This window comes from Thermochaetoides thermophila (assembly GCF_000221225.1).
Source record: "Thermochaetoides thermophila DSM 1495 unplaced genomic scaffold scf7180000011814, whole genome shotgun sequence".
Taxonomy (NCBI): Eukaryota; Fungi; Ascomycota; class Sordariomycetes; order Sordariales; family Chaetomiaceae; genus Thermochaetoides; species Thermochaetoides thermophila.
The window spans coordinates 1,147,023-1,163,626 of NW_006383030.1; the positions used below are offsets into that span (position 1 = coordinate 1,147,023).

General features: G+C 55.4%; 4 protein-coding genes across 4 annotated transcripts; 1 reads left to right on the forward strand and 3 right to left on the reverse strand.

Moving 5' to 3' along the window:
- Positions 1-916: 916 nt before the first annotated feature.
- Positions 917-2,233, reverse strand: CTHT_0013420 (transaldolase-like protein; the record flags this gene model as incomplete). The annotated part of the gene is made up of 5 exons (XM_006691795.1): positions 917-1,156; positions 1,212-1,579; positions 1,648-1,935; positions 2,020-2,050; positions 2,195-2,233. The coding sequence occupies 5 exons, from the start codon at positions 2,231-2,233 to the stop codon at positions 917-919; spliced, it is 966 nt and encodes a 321-aa protein (XP_006691858.1).
- Positions 2,234-4,047: 1,814 nt separating this feature from the next.
- Positions 4,048-6,790, reverse strand: CTHT_0013430 (uncharacterized protein; the record flags this gene model as incomplete). The annotated part of the gene is made up of 2 exons (XM_006691796.1): positions 4,048-6,488; positions 6,574-6,790. The coding sequence occupies 2 exons, from the start codon at positions 6,788-6,790 to the stop codon at positions 4,048-4,050; spliced, it is 2,658 nt and encodes an 885-aa protein (XP_006691859.1).
- A 1,242-nt stretch (positions 6,791-8,032) lies between these two features.
- Positions 8,033-8,931, reverse strand: CTHT_0013440 (uncharacterized protein; the record flags this gene model as incomplete). Its single annotated transcript, XM_006691797.1, has 5 exons — positions 8,033-8,055; positions 8,112-8,208; positions 8,261-8,412; positions 8,498-8,677; positions 8,919-8,931. The coding sequence occupies 5 exons, from the start codon at positions 8,929-8,931 to the stop codon at positions 8,033-8,035; spliced, it is 465 nt and encodes a 154-aa protein (XP_006691860.1).
- Positions 8,932-11,273: 2,342 nt separating this feature from the next.
- On the forward strand, positions 11,274-16,502 carry CTHT_0013450 (putative rho1 guanine nucleotide exchange factor; the record flags this gene model as incomplete). The annotated part of the gene is made up of 1 exon (XM_006691798.1): positions 11,274-16,502. One exon carries the CDS (start codon positions 11,274-11,276, stop codon positions 16,500-16,502), a length of 5,229 nt encoding a protein of 1,742 aa, XP_006691861.1.
- Positions 16,503-16,604: the final 102 nt, after the last annotated feature.

The following is a 16,604-nucleotide window of genomic DNA, read 5'->3' on the forward strand; positions in this document are numbered from 1 at the left end:
AGATAGGGGGCTTCATCGGTCGGATGACGAAGAAGTGAGGGATCGAGAGCATAGCACATCATCGCATGACGTTGACAGTCATGAGAGGGGAAAGGCAAAGGGGAAAGAAAGAGGGGTCATGTTAATAAGCACGGGAACACAACAGATGTCTTGAAAGTGGATGATGAGTGGTCTTACCCTGCATACATCTACATTCCCAAGTAGTGGAGTGTCATCTTAACGTCCCTGAAGACAGGCCTGACTGGCATATGCCGCCTGAGTTACATTACACTCGCCGATGAAAAACCTAACAGAAGGAGGATTGGTGAAACCAATTTGGAGTAGAGAAGTTGAAAAGCGCAGGCAGCATTCACATATTACAGCAGTAAATGGATATCTCGCCTATGTAAATGAGATTCATTCAGGGCTTTCCATCCTATTAACCTGGTTGGACATAAGCAAAGGTTCAATGCTCAGTCACATCTGCTCTCCATTGCATGGCATGGCACAAACGACTCCATACAAACACCATCTCATTCTCTGCTCAACTGACGATTATCTAAGGTCCATGTAGACCCGTTCTCATCTCCAAAGAATACATGTGTGTGTGTGTGTGTGTGTGTGTGTGTGTGTGTGTGTGTGTAGAATGCGTCGCAAGGTAAGCAACGAACGCAAAGCAATCATCAATCAATGATGCAATAGCTCATCAGCAAGTCTACACTCAACCACACAACCAAATGCACCCAAAGCAGATCAAACGCCATGACAAAATGGACAAATCTCAGGAAGCCAATGATGACAGGCTCTCCCTTTCATTTATTAATTTGTTTTTTTTTTAATTTTTCTTTCCGGCATTCCTTCATTACCCTTTTGATATAATTTTGAGAGAACACCTTAACATCATTCATCATTACCACAACACATCCCCCCATTTCATTTACGCCTGTTCCAGCTTGGCGCGGATGATCTCCTTGAGCACGACGGCGTCAGCAGCGAACTTGCTGATACCCTCGCGCAGCTTCTCGGTCGCCATCTGATCCTCGTTGAGGTCGAAGCGGAAGCTGGGCTCGTCGTTGATGTAGCTGCGCTTCTGGATGTCGAGGGTGGCGGCCGCGGAAGCGTCGAGCTTCTTGGTGACCGGCTCGGTCGAGTTCAGGAGCTCCTCAAGGAGGGCAGGCTATGAACTGTTAGTCAGTGGGTCACAAAAGTAAACTATGTAAAGGGGAACACACAGAAATGGTCAGGTAGTCGCAGCCAGCCAGCTCGGTGATCTCGCCGGTGTTGCGGAAGGAAGCACCCATGACGATGGTCTTGTAGCCGAACTTCTTGTAGTAGTTGAAGATGTTCTTGACGCTGGCGACACCCGGGTCGTCCTCCTTGCTGTAGCTCTTGCCGGTGTGCGCCTTGTACCAGTCAAGGATGCGGCCGACAAAAGGCGAGATCAGGTAGGCGCCAGCCTCGGCGGCAGCAATGGCCTGGACGATGGAAAACATGAGCGTAAGGTTGCAGTTGACTCCGTGGTCGCGCTGCAGGATCTCAGCCGCCTTGATACCCTCCCATGTCGACGCGATCTTGATAAGCACGCGGTCCTTGGACACGCCTTCGGCCTCGTAGAGCTGCGCAACTGTTAGTACTTGTCCATATGTCATGATGAGCTAGTCTATGGACCTGCCTTGATGAGGTGCAGAGCCTTCTCAACAGACTTCTGGGTATCGAAGGAGAAAGCAGCGTCGACTTCAGTCGACACCTTGCCGGGGATGATCTCGAGAATGCGCTTGCCGAACTGGACCAGGAGGTGGTCGAGGGCCGCATCAACCTGAGTCTGGATGTCACCGCCCTCTGCCTTGGCCTTCGCGATGGCCGCGTCCAGCACGGCGGCATACTCGGGCTTCTTGGTGGCAGCGAGGATCAGGGACGGGTTGGTGGTGGCATCCTGAGGCTTGTACTTGCCGATGGCTAGGCGTTGTCAGTCCGGGTCGAGGGCAATAGGGGTCAAGGTCTTTTTGGGGGAAGGGGGAAGGGGAAAGGAGGGAAACGAACAGGCAAAGTCACCAGAGTCGCTGACGACGACCTAGCGGAGTCTGTTAGCATTTGCCTTGCGAAGAGAACCTCTTGAGAAGATCTTCAGTTGGTCATTGAGGGTTTGATATCACCACATCGTTACTCAATCTGGTGTCACGCCCAACAATGACAGGTTTGGGGGGGCAGGACGTACGGTGCCAGAGGCCTTGAGCTGCTCGAGAGAGTTGGCCATTTTGAAGAATGTAGGACTTAGTGAGCCGTTCAAAGATCGAAAGCGTTTGTATGGAAAGCTTGTTTCTTTTGTTTTTGCAATGAAACTGCCAGAGCAGACGAGCAGAGCACAAAAAGAATGTGGTTGAGATTGAGTTCCGAAGAGAAACAACTTTTACGTTGGGAGGGGGGGGGCCTGAAGGGACAGGTCTGGCGGATAATATGGCCCTTCTGGGTCCCCTCCTCCACGCACTGGGCTTGCTTTGGGAGGGGCGTGGGGCAATGAAGCGTCGTCATAACGCCGCCCCTGGGACCCAGGACCCCTCCTTCCTTGCCCCTCCCCGCCGCTGCCCGCTGCTGTCAAAACCTCATGTCCACGGGTCCTAAGTCCCCAATTGTGCTGATCTTATTGGAAGTCGAGTATCTACAGCAGCTTCGTCTGATGTTTTTGTGGCGATATCACGGTCTTCTGAAAGACCCAGTGGGCGACTGAATACGTCGAACCCTCTTTTGCTCCCGTATTTCACTTTGAGAGCCCAGATCCCAATGTTTCGGCGTTGCAGTCGCCAGCTAGCAGCCGATCGGTACCTCAGGGCAGGTACTTTCGTTCCACTTTAAGTCTCCCTCCGCATCTCGCATCACAAAAGAAACCGCCCGACACCCAAAATGCATGGTGTGGATCTCCGACAGGCGTCAACCCGCCGATCCCGGGTCTCACCAACAGGTAAGGTCCCAGCCCCGACCGCCAAGCTGCCCGTAGACTCCGGTAGGTGTCTGGAGCTCTTCCATTCCACGACATTCCTGTTGCAACGCTCACCTTGACACCTTAGGGAGCTGATGAGAGGGAAGGGGAAAAAAACAACCAGACAGTCTTCTTATTCATCCCACCATCACCACAACCAACCACACACCGCCTGTCCCCAATCCGCCACGAGCTTCATCATCAATCACGCTCTTCACCTGACAAATCTTCCCCATTCGAACACCGTCGAAGCAAAAACCAGGAAACGGACGCATACCACAGTGTAGCAACCCCCACGGGCCACGGCAGCAGCCGACGATTGGACAATTCCACACGGCAATTATCCACTTCTTGTAAATAGCCGGGAAACGAGAAAAGGGAGGGGTCAGCCTGGTCTGGTGGTGTCTGTGTGACGGATGAACGCCTCACTGCCGCTGTTACGGTACAACCACGCTTCCCGCCGTCTCACCACCCCAGCCTAACCAAAAACTGGCCAGCAGGGTAGGCTGGGTAGGTACGTAGCTGCATTGGCTCTAACAAAGTACAGGCCGGCGTGTTGGGCTGGTCGCTGGGGCTGATGATGGTTGCTGGCGGCTTTTCTCCTAGCTCGCCCGCGGAGAATTCATCCAGCGAAGCCAACCCCTGTCTGGATAGGGAATTACGTACATGAAGAAGTGATACGTATGAAGGTAGGTCCCTGGGGGTAAGGTAGTATCAACATCGTAGCTGGCGAAGTAAAAATAAAATAAAATAAAATAAAATAAAATAAAAAGAAAAAAAAACAACTGACATCTCCGGGCCTTGATATCAAGATCGTGTCGGCTTCGGGAGTTGAACGGCGCGCATTCACCCGGACGATGCTTGCAACAATGCTCGTTGCTCACGATACTGATCAGCGATCGCTCTTATGAACCGGGAAAAGCCCAACCGTTTGATTTTTGCCTACCACCCTCTCCTTACTCATCAGTAGACATATGTAGCAACTGAGAGGCAATTTTCCATGAGAAACCGTCCCTGCTACAATACAGTAATCATAACATTGCCTTTGATAAAAGACCCAGCCCACTGGAACTCTCGCAATACACCCCAACCCTTTAATCATCCGTGATATCACCATACTCCCACACACCACGCCGGTTCTCCTTGGCCTCATTCTCCGCCTCCTTGAGGCTCTTCAGCACCGGCTCAAACACCTTACTCCTCTCCCAAGCCTTGAGCTTCCTCGCGACCAGCGCGTGGCCCTCCTGCACCATGCGGCGATTAATCGACTCCGTCACCTTCTGCGCGCCCTCCGACTCCGGGTCAAACAGCGTGACGTAGTTGATGCCCTCCTTGGCGTCGACGTAGTCAAAGCTGCCCACCAACCTCTTCCCCTCCGTCAACTCATACAAGAAGTTGATCGCATCACTCAGGTAGTCCGACGAGGCCGGCAGCTGCACAAACGACAACTGGCAGTCCACCGCCTGCGGCTTGAGCCGCTGCACGCCGAACTTGGTCTGGTCCAGCGGCCGCAGCTTCGACCACGGCTGCTTCTCGGTGTTACCAAAGTCAATGTACACCACCTCTGCAACCTTCGCGGCGCGATCGTTCGACCTGATCCGCGCGCGGTACCACTCCCCGTCCGCAGAGAACTTCGCCGACACGTACTCACCGGCCTTCGGCGCATCCTTCAGCGGCGCGCTGTTGACAGGGCTGAGATGGAACTGCCGGAACTCGGCCATCAGCTTCTCCAGTGCGTCCGTGCCCTTGCCAATCTCCTGCACCTTGATGCGCCCGTTGGTATCGACATGCGTGACGACGATGTCACGGTAGTCGTTGGGCTTCTGAGTAATCTCGACCGCAGCCTCGGCCGCCGGCTCCGCGGCACCAGATTCCTCCTCCTCTTGGGCCTCCTTGGACGGATCCCAGTCGTGCCACAGACCCTTGCGGGCCTCTTTGGCACGGCGCTCGGCGGCGAGCAGCTCGGTGGCATTGCCGAACTTCTCGGCCGAGTACTGGTGCACCTCGGCGAGACCCTCCTCGACAAGGACCTTGGCGAAGCTCTCGCGGCCGACGTACAGGTCGCCGATGAAGCCGCCGACCTTGTCGATGTCGTAGACGTCAATCTCGCAGTCGCGCTGATTGCAACGGCGGTTTGCCAGCTCGAGAGCCTCGTTACCGAAGGGCTCGCTCTTCTCTTGCGGGGTGCGGCCGGCGCGAGGGGCACGGATGCCGGCAAGGACGAGTGTAATCTTGACGCTCTCGCGGGGGATCAGGATGGTGAAGCGAGACCCGGACTTGCAAAAATCGACAATGCCAGGGACCTTGCGTTGCCTGACCAGCGTCGACAGCTGGATCTTGGCCTTCTGCAAGCTCTCCGACATGTCTACGTACTGCCGGGTCTTGGGGGGCTTGCCAGACCACATGCCCTTCTTCTGCTCCTTGGCGGTCTCCTGGGCGGCCAGGAGCTCGTCGTAGTTGGGAGCGCGGTCAGTATCGTCCTTGCGATGCCGGATGACCGAACAGTAACCCTCCTGGACGAGAAGCAGACCGATGTTCTTGCCGCCGTGGGTAACAGTAGCAACATCGCGAGCCTCAAACTCCTCAGTGGCAGGCTTGCTGCCATCGACCGAGATCTTGACATGCTTGCCAATGAGCTTCTTGCGCAGGAACTCCTTAGCCTCGTCCCGGAAGGGAGCCTCGGAAGCCTCGTTGGTACGGGGACCGCGGACACTGCTGAACTGGATCCTCTTCTCGGGACCGTTCTTGGTGCGCACGATGATGGTATCCGCGCTCACGATCTTGGCGACCGTAGCCTCGATCTCCTTGTTATCAGTAGACTTGCCGACGAAGCCCTTGTGCAGGCGACGGCGCGCATTCTGCGCAGCTTTCTCGGCGGCACGAAGGGGAGCCATGTCACTGCCAAGCATGGTCGAGTGGAAGTCGTTGCAGCGAGCCAGACCCTCAGTGAGCAGGAACTCGGCGATGTTGCCGCGGGGGTGTAGGATGACACCAATGAGCTGGCCTTGAGGGCTCGCGCCGACGATCTTGACCTTGACCTGGCGCTGGTGCAGGCGCTGCTCGACATAGGCACGCGCCTCGTTGCCGAACTCCTCGGCGGGCTGGGTCTGACCGGTCGACTGATTGACGCGCTCCGTGGCGGGGGCGCGGATACCAGCGATCAAAGTCATGACCTGGAGATGCTTCTTCCCCGAAAGCATCAGCCGAACGAGGAGCCGGTCGCCAGTGATGACACGCTCAACAATGGCGTCCACAGTCTTGCCCTTCCACTCATTGAAGAAGGACGGGCTGCCCAGGTCGTGCTGGACCTCGATGACGCCGCCGGTGCCAGCGTGCAGGCCCTTGCCCTCCTCCTTGGCCTGAGCCTCCAGCCTCCGCAGATTGTCAATCTTGTCGAGGATCTCCTCGGACTCCTCCTTCCTACCGGCCTCCTCGCGAACCTTCAGCCATCCAGCTTGGACGGAAGCTTCTGGCAGCTGGGTGCCATCCTGAAGCCATGCGGTGCCGTACTCCCGGCCGGAATTGGGGATCGTGTCTGCAGTCGCACGCATTCAGTCAGCCACGGTGTTCAGAGAGAACAATTGGTCACATCTGATGAAAAAGGAAAATCAGGGACTCACACAAAACGCTGAACTTGATGGGCTTGCCCAGGGTCAGTTCCCGCAGGAACTCGCGCGAGTGGAAGGCGAACGGCTCCTCGGCGTCCTTGCTGAGACGGGGAGCCGAGACGTAGGCAAAGGAGAGCGTCTTCTCAGCGCTGGGGTTGTTGGGGTTGGTGAGAACGAGGGTGTCGCCGCTGAGCACCGACTTGACGTTGGCGTAGAAGACTGGAGCCATGGTGACGACAAAGACAGGCTTAGACAGACAAGCCTAGAAACGGCCTCTGTCCGAAGGTTAGCAGAGCTCTTCTACTTTAAGCTACCGAGGGTAGAGTTGCGGTATCGAGCGTCTTGGCCCCTGGTGGGAGGTGCCATCATCAGCTAGGTTGGTGCCATCACGGTTCTCAGCTCCTGGGAAAACTCCCCCGCCAAGAACGGAAGATGGATATGGACGATTTGCTTCGCACAAGCAAACTTGGGCACTGACGAACGTAGAGCACATACCGTTCAAGAGAAGAGAGGCGTCTTGGTAGGGAAGAAGCGAAAATTGTTGCTGTATCGGAGCAGACAGGCAAAGACAAAGAAGCCTGATGTCGCAAGACGGTGAGCCAAGTCCTTTTTAACAGCTTGCTCGATCCATCAATTGGGCCGAGATTGTGGGGAAAGTTTCGCCTCAGGGACCAGTCTCAGGGGGGGTTCCCCACACGTACTGTGTGGCCCCACCAGAAACTGGCACCTCTCGAACGTATCAGATGGTGTCCAAAGAGACGGAGGCCAGTCGATTCGGATGGAAAGCATAGGTATCTTGTTATACTAATATGTTATTTACGAAGCGGAGTCTGAACTCAGGCAGAGTTGCGTCGAGACTAGAAATGATCCCGCAAGCCCAAGCGTGTGTGACATCACACTTCTAAGTTGTGGGGCTCCCGTCGGCAGCCGGCAGCAAGCGGGAACCATGAAACCTTAGGTAGTTTATAAATTGACAGGATGCTTGCATCTACCTTTCGAGGGAACCGGAAGAAGCGTCTTGAAAGGGAGACTGGGACCTCTCTCGCGCTGAATGTTGACGTCTGTTTTGCAAACGTGTCGAAGACCGCCGCGCCCCTCCCCCCCCCCTTTCCCGGGGCAACAGTGCATGGGCAATTCCAAGCGCCAAGTCAGCGCTCTCCAGTAAGGCGCTACAGTATGAAAACTGTGTTCCGTCCTCTTCACACCTGCATCAAACCTTTGACCCCGCGCCAAGTTCTCAAAATATTTCGTCATTTGTTCCTAACGCTATCGACTTTCAGACCTCAGTTTGTTCCTAACCAGAGCTTATATAGGCCAAATGGCCGGTCTAAGTCTGCTCTCGACTCCGCGGCATGAGGAAGGATGCTCCACTAGCTGATGGAATGGGCCAACTGTCCACGTCTACTCCTGTAGCTCCCCGCCGCACCAGCCCGGTATTCACAGTTCCGAGGGGATGGTCGATACCGGTAATTTACTGGGCAATGCCAATAACGCCTTGGAAATGTCAGCATGAATTGCCCTCAGAATCGTGAAGGAAGGTCTGGACATACCGCAAGCAGGGCGCGGGCCAGCATTGCCGGTCTTAAGCGACTCCTCGTTGCCGCCCTTGCCGAGGTCATCAGTGCCAGCATGAACAACCACAGTGCGCTGTCCCGTGTTAGTAGAAAAGCACAATATCGGGGTATCCTTCTCAACGTACGCCAATAACGCTTTCAGGACCAATCAGCTTGACGAGATGGTCAGTCATGGTGCCCTTGGAGTTGCCGTTGGCATCGGTCTCGATGTTGCCAAGGTCGCCGACATGGCGGTTCTCGTCGGTCGGGGCGCCGTGGGTCTTGCCATGGGGGTTGACTATGTGATGTTTAGCCCACATGATCTTGCACTCGGGCGCATGCGCACAGTCATTCTAGCGGGCCGTAGGAGTCAGGGAACCTACAGTGAGGGCCAGCAGAGGTGCAGCCGTTGGTGTTGTCGCCGAAGGTGTGGATGTGCATGCCACGCTTGGCGTTGGGGTCGTGGCCGGTGATGTCCCAGGTGATGATGGTGGGCGACGACTCGGACTCTTGCTCAAAGGTGACAGTACCAGTGACCTTAGAGTCACCACGGACGACAGCGACTAGACACAAAGTACGTTAGCGACGGTTTGTTCACGCAATGGCAGTTTTGAAAGCCAAGTTACGCAGAAGAGCACGAGGACTTTAAGCTGGCAAACGAGTAACGACGCATTGCCTGAGCTAACAACCATCTCTTCCCCTAATAAAAGCTCTTCATGGACTCTTCTCAGCTCGCCTTCCTGGAGCGGGCAAGATCCAAACAAACTACACCATGGAGGGGCAAATATCAGGATCGCTGCTTACCGGCCTTGACCATTTTGACGGCTTGTGTTTCTGAGACTGAGCTTGAGCTGGAAAATTAGCTGTTGTTTTGCTGGTTGGACCGATCTACAAGGGGATGCAGGCAACACTGAGAGCTGAAAGCAAACCCCAAGAGGAATCTGATGGAAATGCCGAGCTGATGATAAAGCTGAGGGGGAAAAGCTCGGAGTCCGAGGCCGCTGGGTTTGTAAGGTGGGGCACCACCGGGCAAGGATGACGAGAGGACGTTGTGTGGGCTTCACCAACCCCGCACCGCCCGCCGCCATGCTTCCCACAACGAGGGATCCAGTTGTGGGCGGCAGGCACGCCAAACAAATTCCTGGTTGCAGAACCTGAAACCCACTGCACCGGGTCTAAGTTCGCAGGTTGCCCATGTTTTGTCGACTTAGACTGAGGACATTTTGTTCGGCAGCTTTTACTTGAGCCGAAACTCTCGACGTCATTTCTTGAGATGATCTTCCTATTAATTGACCTTCTAAACTAAACCCGAAGTTGTGCCTTAGCTAATCAATCCCTTATTGTGTAGCTTAAGCCCTGGATGCCAGAGCGCAACGAAACCGAGTTGTGGACAGGAAGGGTAGAATTGCGTCAAGTGCGTGCTGCAACTCCCTCCAGTCTAGAGGCCCCACTCCCTAATGCCGCCCCTACTGCCGTCGGTCAAACATCCAGAGAATTTTGTATCAAGCCTCGACACAAGTGCAAGCCACTTGCCATTCTGGTCAAGACACCAAAGACATTTGGGTTGCTGCGGACATAGCCAATGGCATCTCTCCAGAAATGTGTGCTTGTGCTGCGTACATTAGCTCCTAACACCACAAAAAGACATTCCCCAATCCACGGCTGCCAAACTCAGTAACTTGTCATGTGCACCTGTTGTGATCGAGCTGTTAGGAGAGTTATCTACCTAAACAAGCCAATGTCAACGAGCAGCATAGCTCTAGAAGATCAACAGAATGGAACACTTTGGGGGTAGGGTAAACACTCGAGACTCTACTGGCTGCTTTGCAGATGACAGGAGAATATCGATACTATGCCGCAAAAATTGCACAAACTCTTGTTGCGTTACCGGAACAAAAATAGATCATCAGCGGCCACGCTGACCGGAACGAGACTCGGGGGCTCCGGTTAGAAACTTCCAATTCGTCTGTAAATTTGCCCTGGGTACATAGATTATCTGCTCTGGTCCTTTTGGACGAAGTCCATAGATGATAGTTCATAAAGCTGAAGATAGTCTCGATCAAAGAAGATGCTGGCAACTGTTGTTCAATTGACTTTTTTTGTATTTTTTTTTTTTTTTGGTTTTTGATCCAAATCCAGTCCCGCATGTGGTGCGCAGGTGTGCTCGTCGCTTCTCCAGAAGCTTGACATTTATCCGCCACCCGATACAGTTAGGTGTGGCTGACATGTGGCTAGTGCTCCGGCACTAAGTCCGCCGAAGCACATTCGCATGACCGAAGCCCAAACCAGGCAGGCGCCCAGACTTTTTAGGCTTGGGTCAGGCGAGAGCAGAGTCAGAGAGAAGTGGCCGGGCCAGGAGCGATTGCTGTCTCAGAAATCCCCCAGTCACGACCTGATTTTTAGGACGAAAGTTTCGTAACAACCACGAAGCCGGCGCTGCGGCGCATCACCATAATCCATTGTGTTTTTCTTAAGTTGCTCCGCTGACGCTGCTCAATCTACGTGCCACACGCATGCACGTGGGCTGATCGTTGCAAAACTGACGACCAAGGCAACGGAAAGCGACCAGCGAAACCAGACAAACCACGCAACACAGCCCTACGCTCTGGGAAGGGGTCCTCCCAGGCCTGCATAGGACCCCCCTACAGGCTACCGTTACAACTTCCTAACAGTCACGGCTGTGGCACTCCACCCACCACAGACAAGCGTGCCCAGTGATCAGTGTCCATTGCCTGGGCAGTTCCCCAGTCCCCCACCTCCCGCAAGATACCTAGCGACACAGCATTTCCCTGCCCTCCAAACCACCTACAGCGACCCGGATCCCATGCATTTGATGGGACCTCTGCCAGGCGCACTCTGGCCGCTCGACGACGACAGATCGCGAATGTCGCTGGCGATTAACTGCTAAGGACCACCCGTTGGCGCCCATCTCGGTTAGCCTGGCTCCGCTTCCCCACGCGATTTTCGACCCCGCGCGACCTTGTTTCCCTCGCTTCTTTCTCAGACCTTTGCCTAGCGTCCAGGGTAGACGGGGTCTCTCTGACCGGCCTTATCACCAGCGCTGTGGCTCCATCGACCAATATCCTTAACGCAAAAAAACAATCAACAGCTCCCAATAACCGTGTTTCTGCTCCCTCGTCTGCTGCCAGTCCGCATATCATGGCGTTCCGCGGCGACGACACGCGCCGATACGGCCACGTTCCTCCTGCTCAGTACTCCGTCGCTGGGGCTGCGGCTGCCCAGGAACCTCTCACATCCTACTCTGCTCGACCGCCGAGCTACAATAGTGGTGATGACTCCAGCTTTTTCGACCATACCGCTACACGGCCCCAGACACACTACTCGGGGACCTCCGGCCGGGGTGAAGAAGAGTTGTTCATAAGCAGCCCGGCCTCATCACCAAGTGCCCAGCCAAACCCCAACCGCGCGAGCTACATTCCCAGTTCTACTTCCACAACCTCGGCCTATCAGCGCCAGTACCAAGTTCCTCCTCCTCCTCCGCCGCCGCCGCCTGTCCATGCGACGACGACGACGACGACGACGCCTACCACACCAAATACAACGTATAATCCCCAACACTTCGCTCGTTCTCACTCTACTTCCCTGCCTTACCATCCTCATCCAAGGTATGGGTCCTCGACGAGCCCTACCTACACGACCCCTTTGGTGACGAACTACACTCCACCGGCGTATAACCCAGCCGCGTATGCGAACACTCCGACAACGAGCACAGTTCCTCATCGGCACTCCACCATTGCCGGGTATGGAAACTACCGGTATAATAACTACTCATCTCCTGCTGTCCCTCAAGTATCCACAACTTTTGTGCCCCCTCCTCCCTCGAGCTATGGTGGATCACAACCTTCTTCAGCGACAAGCCCCTCAGTTCCGCAGCGGTACGAGCCAGCGCTGCATAGCCCTCAGTACTCGTCGGCTTCAACTCCATCGGCCGTTTCACCACAGTATGAGCAGCCCTCTTATTCGTACAATCCGGCTCAATATACAAGCTCGTACGCCGCGAATGGGGCTAGCCCTGTCTCGACTGCCTCATATCCGGTGACAACTTCTACGGCGCCGTATCCCATGCAGAACCAGATCCCTGTTGGCCCCATGTACTCCTCTCCGGACCCGAATACCTTCGCCAATCGCACTACTCGGTCGGCTTCTCAACCACCTCCCCTACCATCACCTCCGATCTACATGTCGACGACTCAGCAACCGCTCCAGCGCCATCCGACAAATGCCCCTCTCCCTAGCCGCCCCGATGAAGTCGCTGAAGAACCAGAGTGGAGGACCGGAGGCGCTGAGAGTGACATCCAAGCTACTCAGGATAGTCTGATCCAGGAGATCGTTTCTGACCTGGGCATCAGCCATCCCCAGTCCCTGAACGGTGCGGCTCCGGATGTGACCGCAGACAATAGAGCCCACCGCTATAATTCGACCTCGTCGAGGCACACCACTGATTCGGGCGTTAACCTGCACCACTCCAATTCTACTTCTTCCAGGAGCAACAATGGCGGCGCTCCCTTGAACTACGGTTGGGATTCTGAAGAGAGCGACCCTGAAGGTGCTGCTGGGCTTATTGCTATGCGAAATGACGCGGATGATAGGCGTTTCGGTAGCCTTAGCTTCCCGACTTACATGGAGACACCTGTGACGGCTTCTGCTTCGTCAACAATTCCCGCTACGTCCCACCGTCCGTCCATTTCCGAAGAGACATTCCCTGAGCCGAGCGACTATGGTGGGATGGATCTTGGCATGTACGGAGGCGGCTATGCGGGCAACCTGCAGTATGGTACTGATGTCGGCCTGACGTCCGCTACTGAGTCTCGTCGGCCATTGCCCGACCCATACGCACAACCTGCCGAGCTTCCCCCGTTCCCGGATGTGTCTGTTGACTATGGTGGCACCGGTGGTCTCCAGGCTCCGCAAGAACGCCGGCTTAGCTTTGACGAGGGCGAGGAGAGAGTCTCTGTTCATTCTCGTCGGAGCAGTAGTGATGATCCCGAGAAGGACGACTTCCCCTACGACCAGATGTTTTGGCACCCAGGACTCACAAATCGTCCACTTCCAGCCATTCCAACCGCCCCTGAGAGCAGCTCACAGGCTTCGTCCCAGCCTGCAGTCACCACTGCTTCCTACTCGCAGCACACCTACTCTCTTAGCGCCGACAGCACTCTACCTTACCCACCAGGTACTCCTGATCTGTACCCGAGCCAGGGCTTTGCTCCTCAGCAGCCCGTGGAGAGGTCTGTGTCGCTCAACAACCACAGCACTACTCCTCAGGTACAAGCACCGGCCAGGTCTCGGACCGATGCCAACGAAGAACGCCGTCGGGCCAAGTACATGTCCCAGCCCCATCTTTATGGACCTGGCGCTAGCTACGGGACTTACGGCGCAGATGTGGCGTCGTCGCTGGCTGCTTACGACATGATTACCCTGCCTACCGGTCGCAGGAAGAAGTTTGTGCCATCCAAGCTTACTTCTGCCGACTTCAAGCGCTGCGCTGAGCCATGGGCGCTCAGCGGCGTTACGGCCTGGATTCGCGAGATGGCCGAAGGCGAGCCCGATCTGAAAAGGAAGACGATCGAGGAGGGAATTCTGAAGCTGTTCTGCGCCAAGGTGCCGACCATGAATGTCGCCGATGCCGAGCAGCTGAGCGCTAATGTCGTCGATTCCATGTTTGCTGCCGGCATCCTGCTCCCCGATGAAGAATGGGTCAAGTTCGGCTCTGGCGAGCTCTCCGGTGTATTGTGGCAACTGACGGGCTCGGGCTGCTATGCCCCCAAGTTGCACGATAGTGAGGATAGCGTTCCCAGGTTGCACGACAACGGCATACCGATTAGATGCTACTCGCATCACTGCGGCAGAACCCTGAAGAAGATGAATCTGGACAACCTGAAGGTTGAGGAGGAGCCTCCCATCCTGGACTGGGCGACATTCTACGGTCTGAAGAAGGAGGACATCGAGGGCAAGCCAAAGAAGGAGATCGAGAGGCAGAACGTCCTTCACGAGATCGTCACTGGCGAGGAAGAGTACATGGGCCAACTCAATGTACTCCGCAATCTCTACCGCGACCAGTTGCGGTCATGGCAACCGCCGATCATCGCTGAAAACCGGATGGAGAAGTTCATCGATGCTGTCTTCGGCAAAGTGGATGCTGTACAGCAGATCAACAAGGAGCACCTCCTTGCGCAGCTCAAGTACCGCCAGAAAGAACAAGGCCCCTGGATCGTCGGCTTCAGCGACCTGTTCCGTGAGTGGATTCGGAAGGCCAGGCCCATCTACATCGAGTACTGCGCCAACTATCCCTATGCCGAATATATGATCAAGAAAGAGGCCGCAAGGAATCTTCTCTTCCGCCAGTTCCTGGAGGTTGTCCGCGAGCACAAGCTATCCAAGCGTTTGGAGTGGAGAACATTCGTGAAGGCGCCCATCACGCGTCTACAGCGCTACGGCCTTCTCCTGGAAACGGTCAAGAAGAACATGATTGGCGAGAGCGAGGAAAAGACCAACCTCGAGAAGGCCCTGGAGGAGATCAAAAAGGTCACGCACGAGTGCGACGAGAAGGTGGCAGAAATGGAGAAGAAGGTTATGCTGTTGGAGCTGCAGCACATGCTAGTAATGCGCCCTGGCTTCCAATCCGTATTGAACCTCGACCATCTGGGTCGCGAGCTGTTGAAGCAGGGTGAACTTCAGCGTCAAGGTTCCAAAGGTGTCCGTTGGGTCGATACCCATGCGCTGCTCTTCGACCATTACTTTATCCTGGCCAAGGCGTTTATGGCCAAGGATGGTTCTGGCAAAAAGTATGACGTGTCCAAGGAGCCTATCCCGATGCCGTTGCTCTTCCTGGAGAGTACAAACGATGAGCCAGTCGCAAAACAAAAGAGCCTGACTGCTCCGCTTACCCGTACGGCGGTAACCGGCGCTGGTTCTCAGCTCATGAGCAAGTCGGCTACCATGTCGGAGAAGCCCGGGGCGGACGACGACGGCAAGATCATCTATCCATTCCGGATCAAGCACCTCGGCCACGAGATCTACACGCTCTACGCATCTTCGGCCCAGGAGAGGACTGCCTGGTGCAATGCCATCATTGAGGCTAAGACGAGACATGCCCGGGCGCTTCATGCCCAGAACGCGGAGCCCTTCCGCCTGCGTGTAATTTCCGACTGCGCCTTTGCCTATGATTCGACCTCGCCTATGGGCAGACAGCCGACCGTGCCCATCCGAGATACTCCTCTTGACAGGGCGATTCGCGAGATGGAGAAGACCTATGGTCCTGGCCGAGGTCCGCCGCCGGTGTGCAGAGCCACCGTCAACTGTGCTTGCGCCTTCAACATGTTTGGCAAGTCGATCATCGCTATCGGTACCGACTATGGCGTCTACATCTCGGAAGCTTCCAATCCACGCGGATGGACCAGGACGGTTCAGCTCCCCAAGGTCACGCAGATCGCGGTGCTGGAAGAGTTCTCGGTCTGCCTGCTGATTGCCGACCGGTCCTTGATCTCCTATCCTCTTGACATCATCGCTCCCGTCTCGGCCTTCCCTCCTCCGACATATGACAGCCCCCGTCGTGCTCCTCAAAAGTTGGCTAAAGATGTTTCGTTCTTTGCCACAGCACGCATGAAGGACAGAATGCTCGTCTTCTACAAGCGCAAGGAAGGCATGCACAACACCTTCAAGGTTCTGGAGCCCGTCTTCCAGCGATCGACCGAGAAGCGCTCCCGTCTGTTCGGCCGTCGCTCCGGTGGCACAACCGAAACCTTCCGCGACTTCGACGAGTTCTACATCCCCGCTGAGTGCTACTCGCTGAACCTCTTCCAGACCTACATCGCGGTCTCAACGTCCAAGGGCTTCGAGCTCCTGACCCTCGACAAGAAAGTCCCCCAATCTATCCCCCGCGAGCTCAACCAGCCCGAAATCGCCAACATCGCCTCGCGCATCAAGGATACCATCCCTCTGGGCATGTTTAAACTCAACGACAACGAGTTCCTCCTTACTTACGAGGACTGCGCCGTCTACGTCGACAAGCACGGCGAGATCTCGCGCACCCTCATCATGGAGTACAGCGGCAAGCAGAAGAAGGCTAAGGCAGCCACCATGTTTGGGCAGTACCTGCTTCTGTTCAATGACGATTATGTCGAGGTGCGAAACGCGGAGAACGGTCGGCTGAGGCAGATCATTGCCGGTCGGGATGTCCGGTGTCTGGATTATGGGTATCGTGGGCCGACTGGGTCGGGAGGTGCGAAACTTCCGCCGGCGCAGGCGCTTGCTGCTGCCGCGAAGGATTCCAAAGGGACAGTAAAGATTTGCATGAGTCACCCTGAGGTGTCGGGCGGGCAGATCGTACTGGAAATGGTGTTGAATGATGGGCATGTGGAGTCGTAAGGAGGTGAGATGAAATTGGGGAGAGGGATCAGACAAATACCAAGGTGTTTTTTTTTTTTTTTAGTGTTTTCGTCCTTTTCTACTTGGTTTTGATCTCTAAAT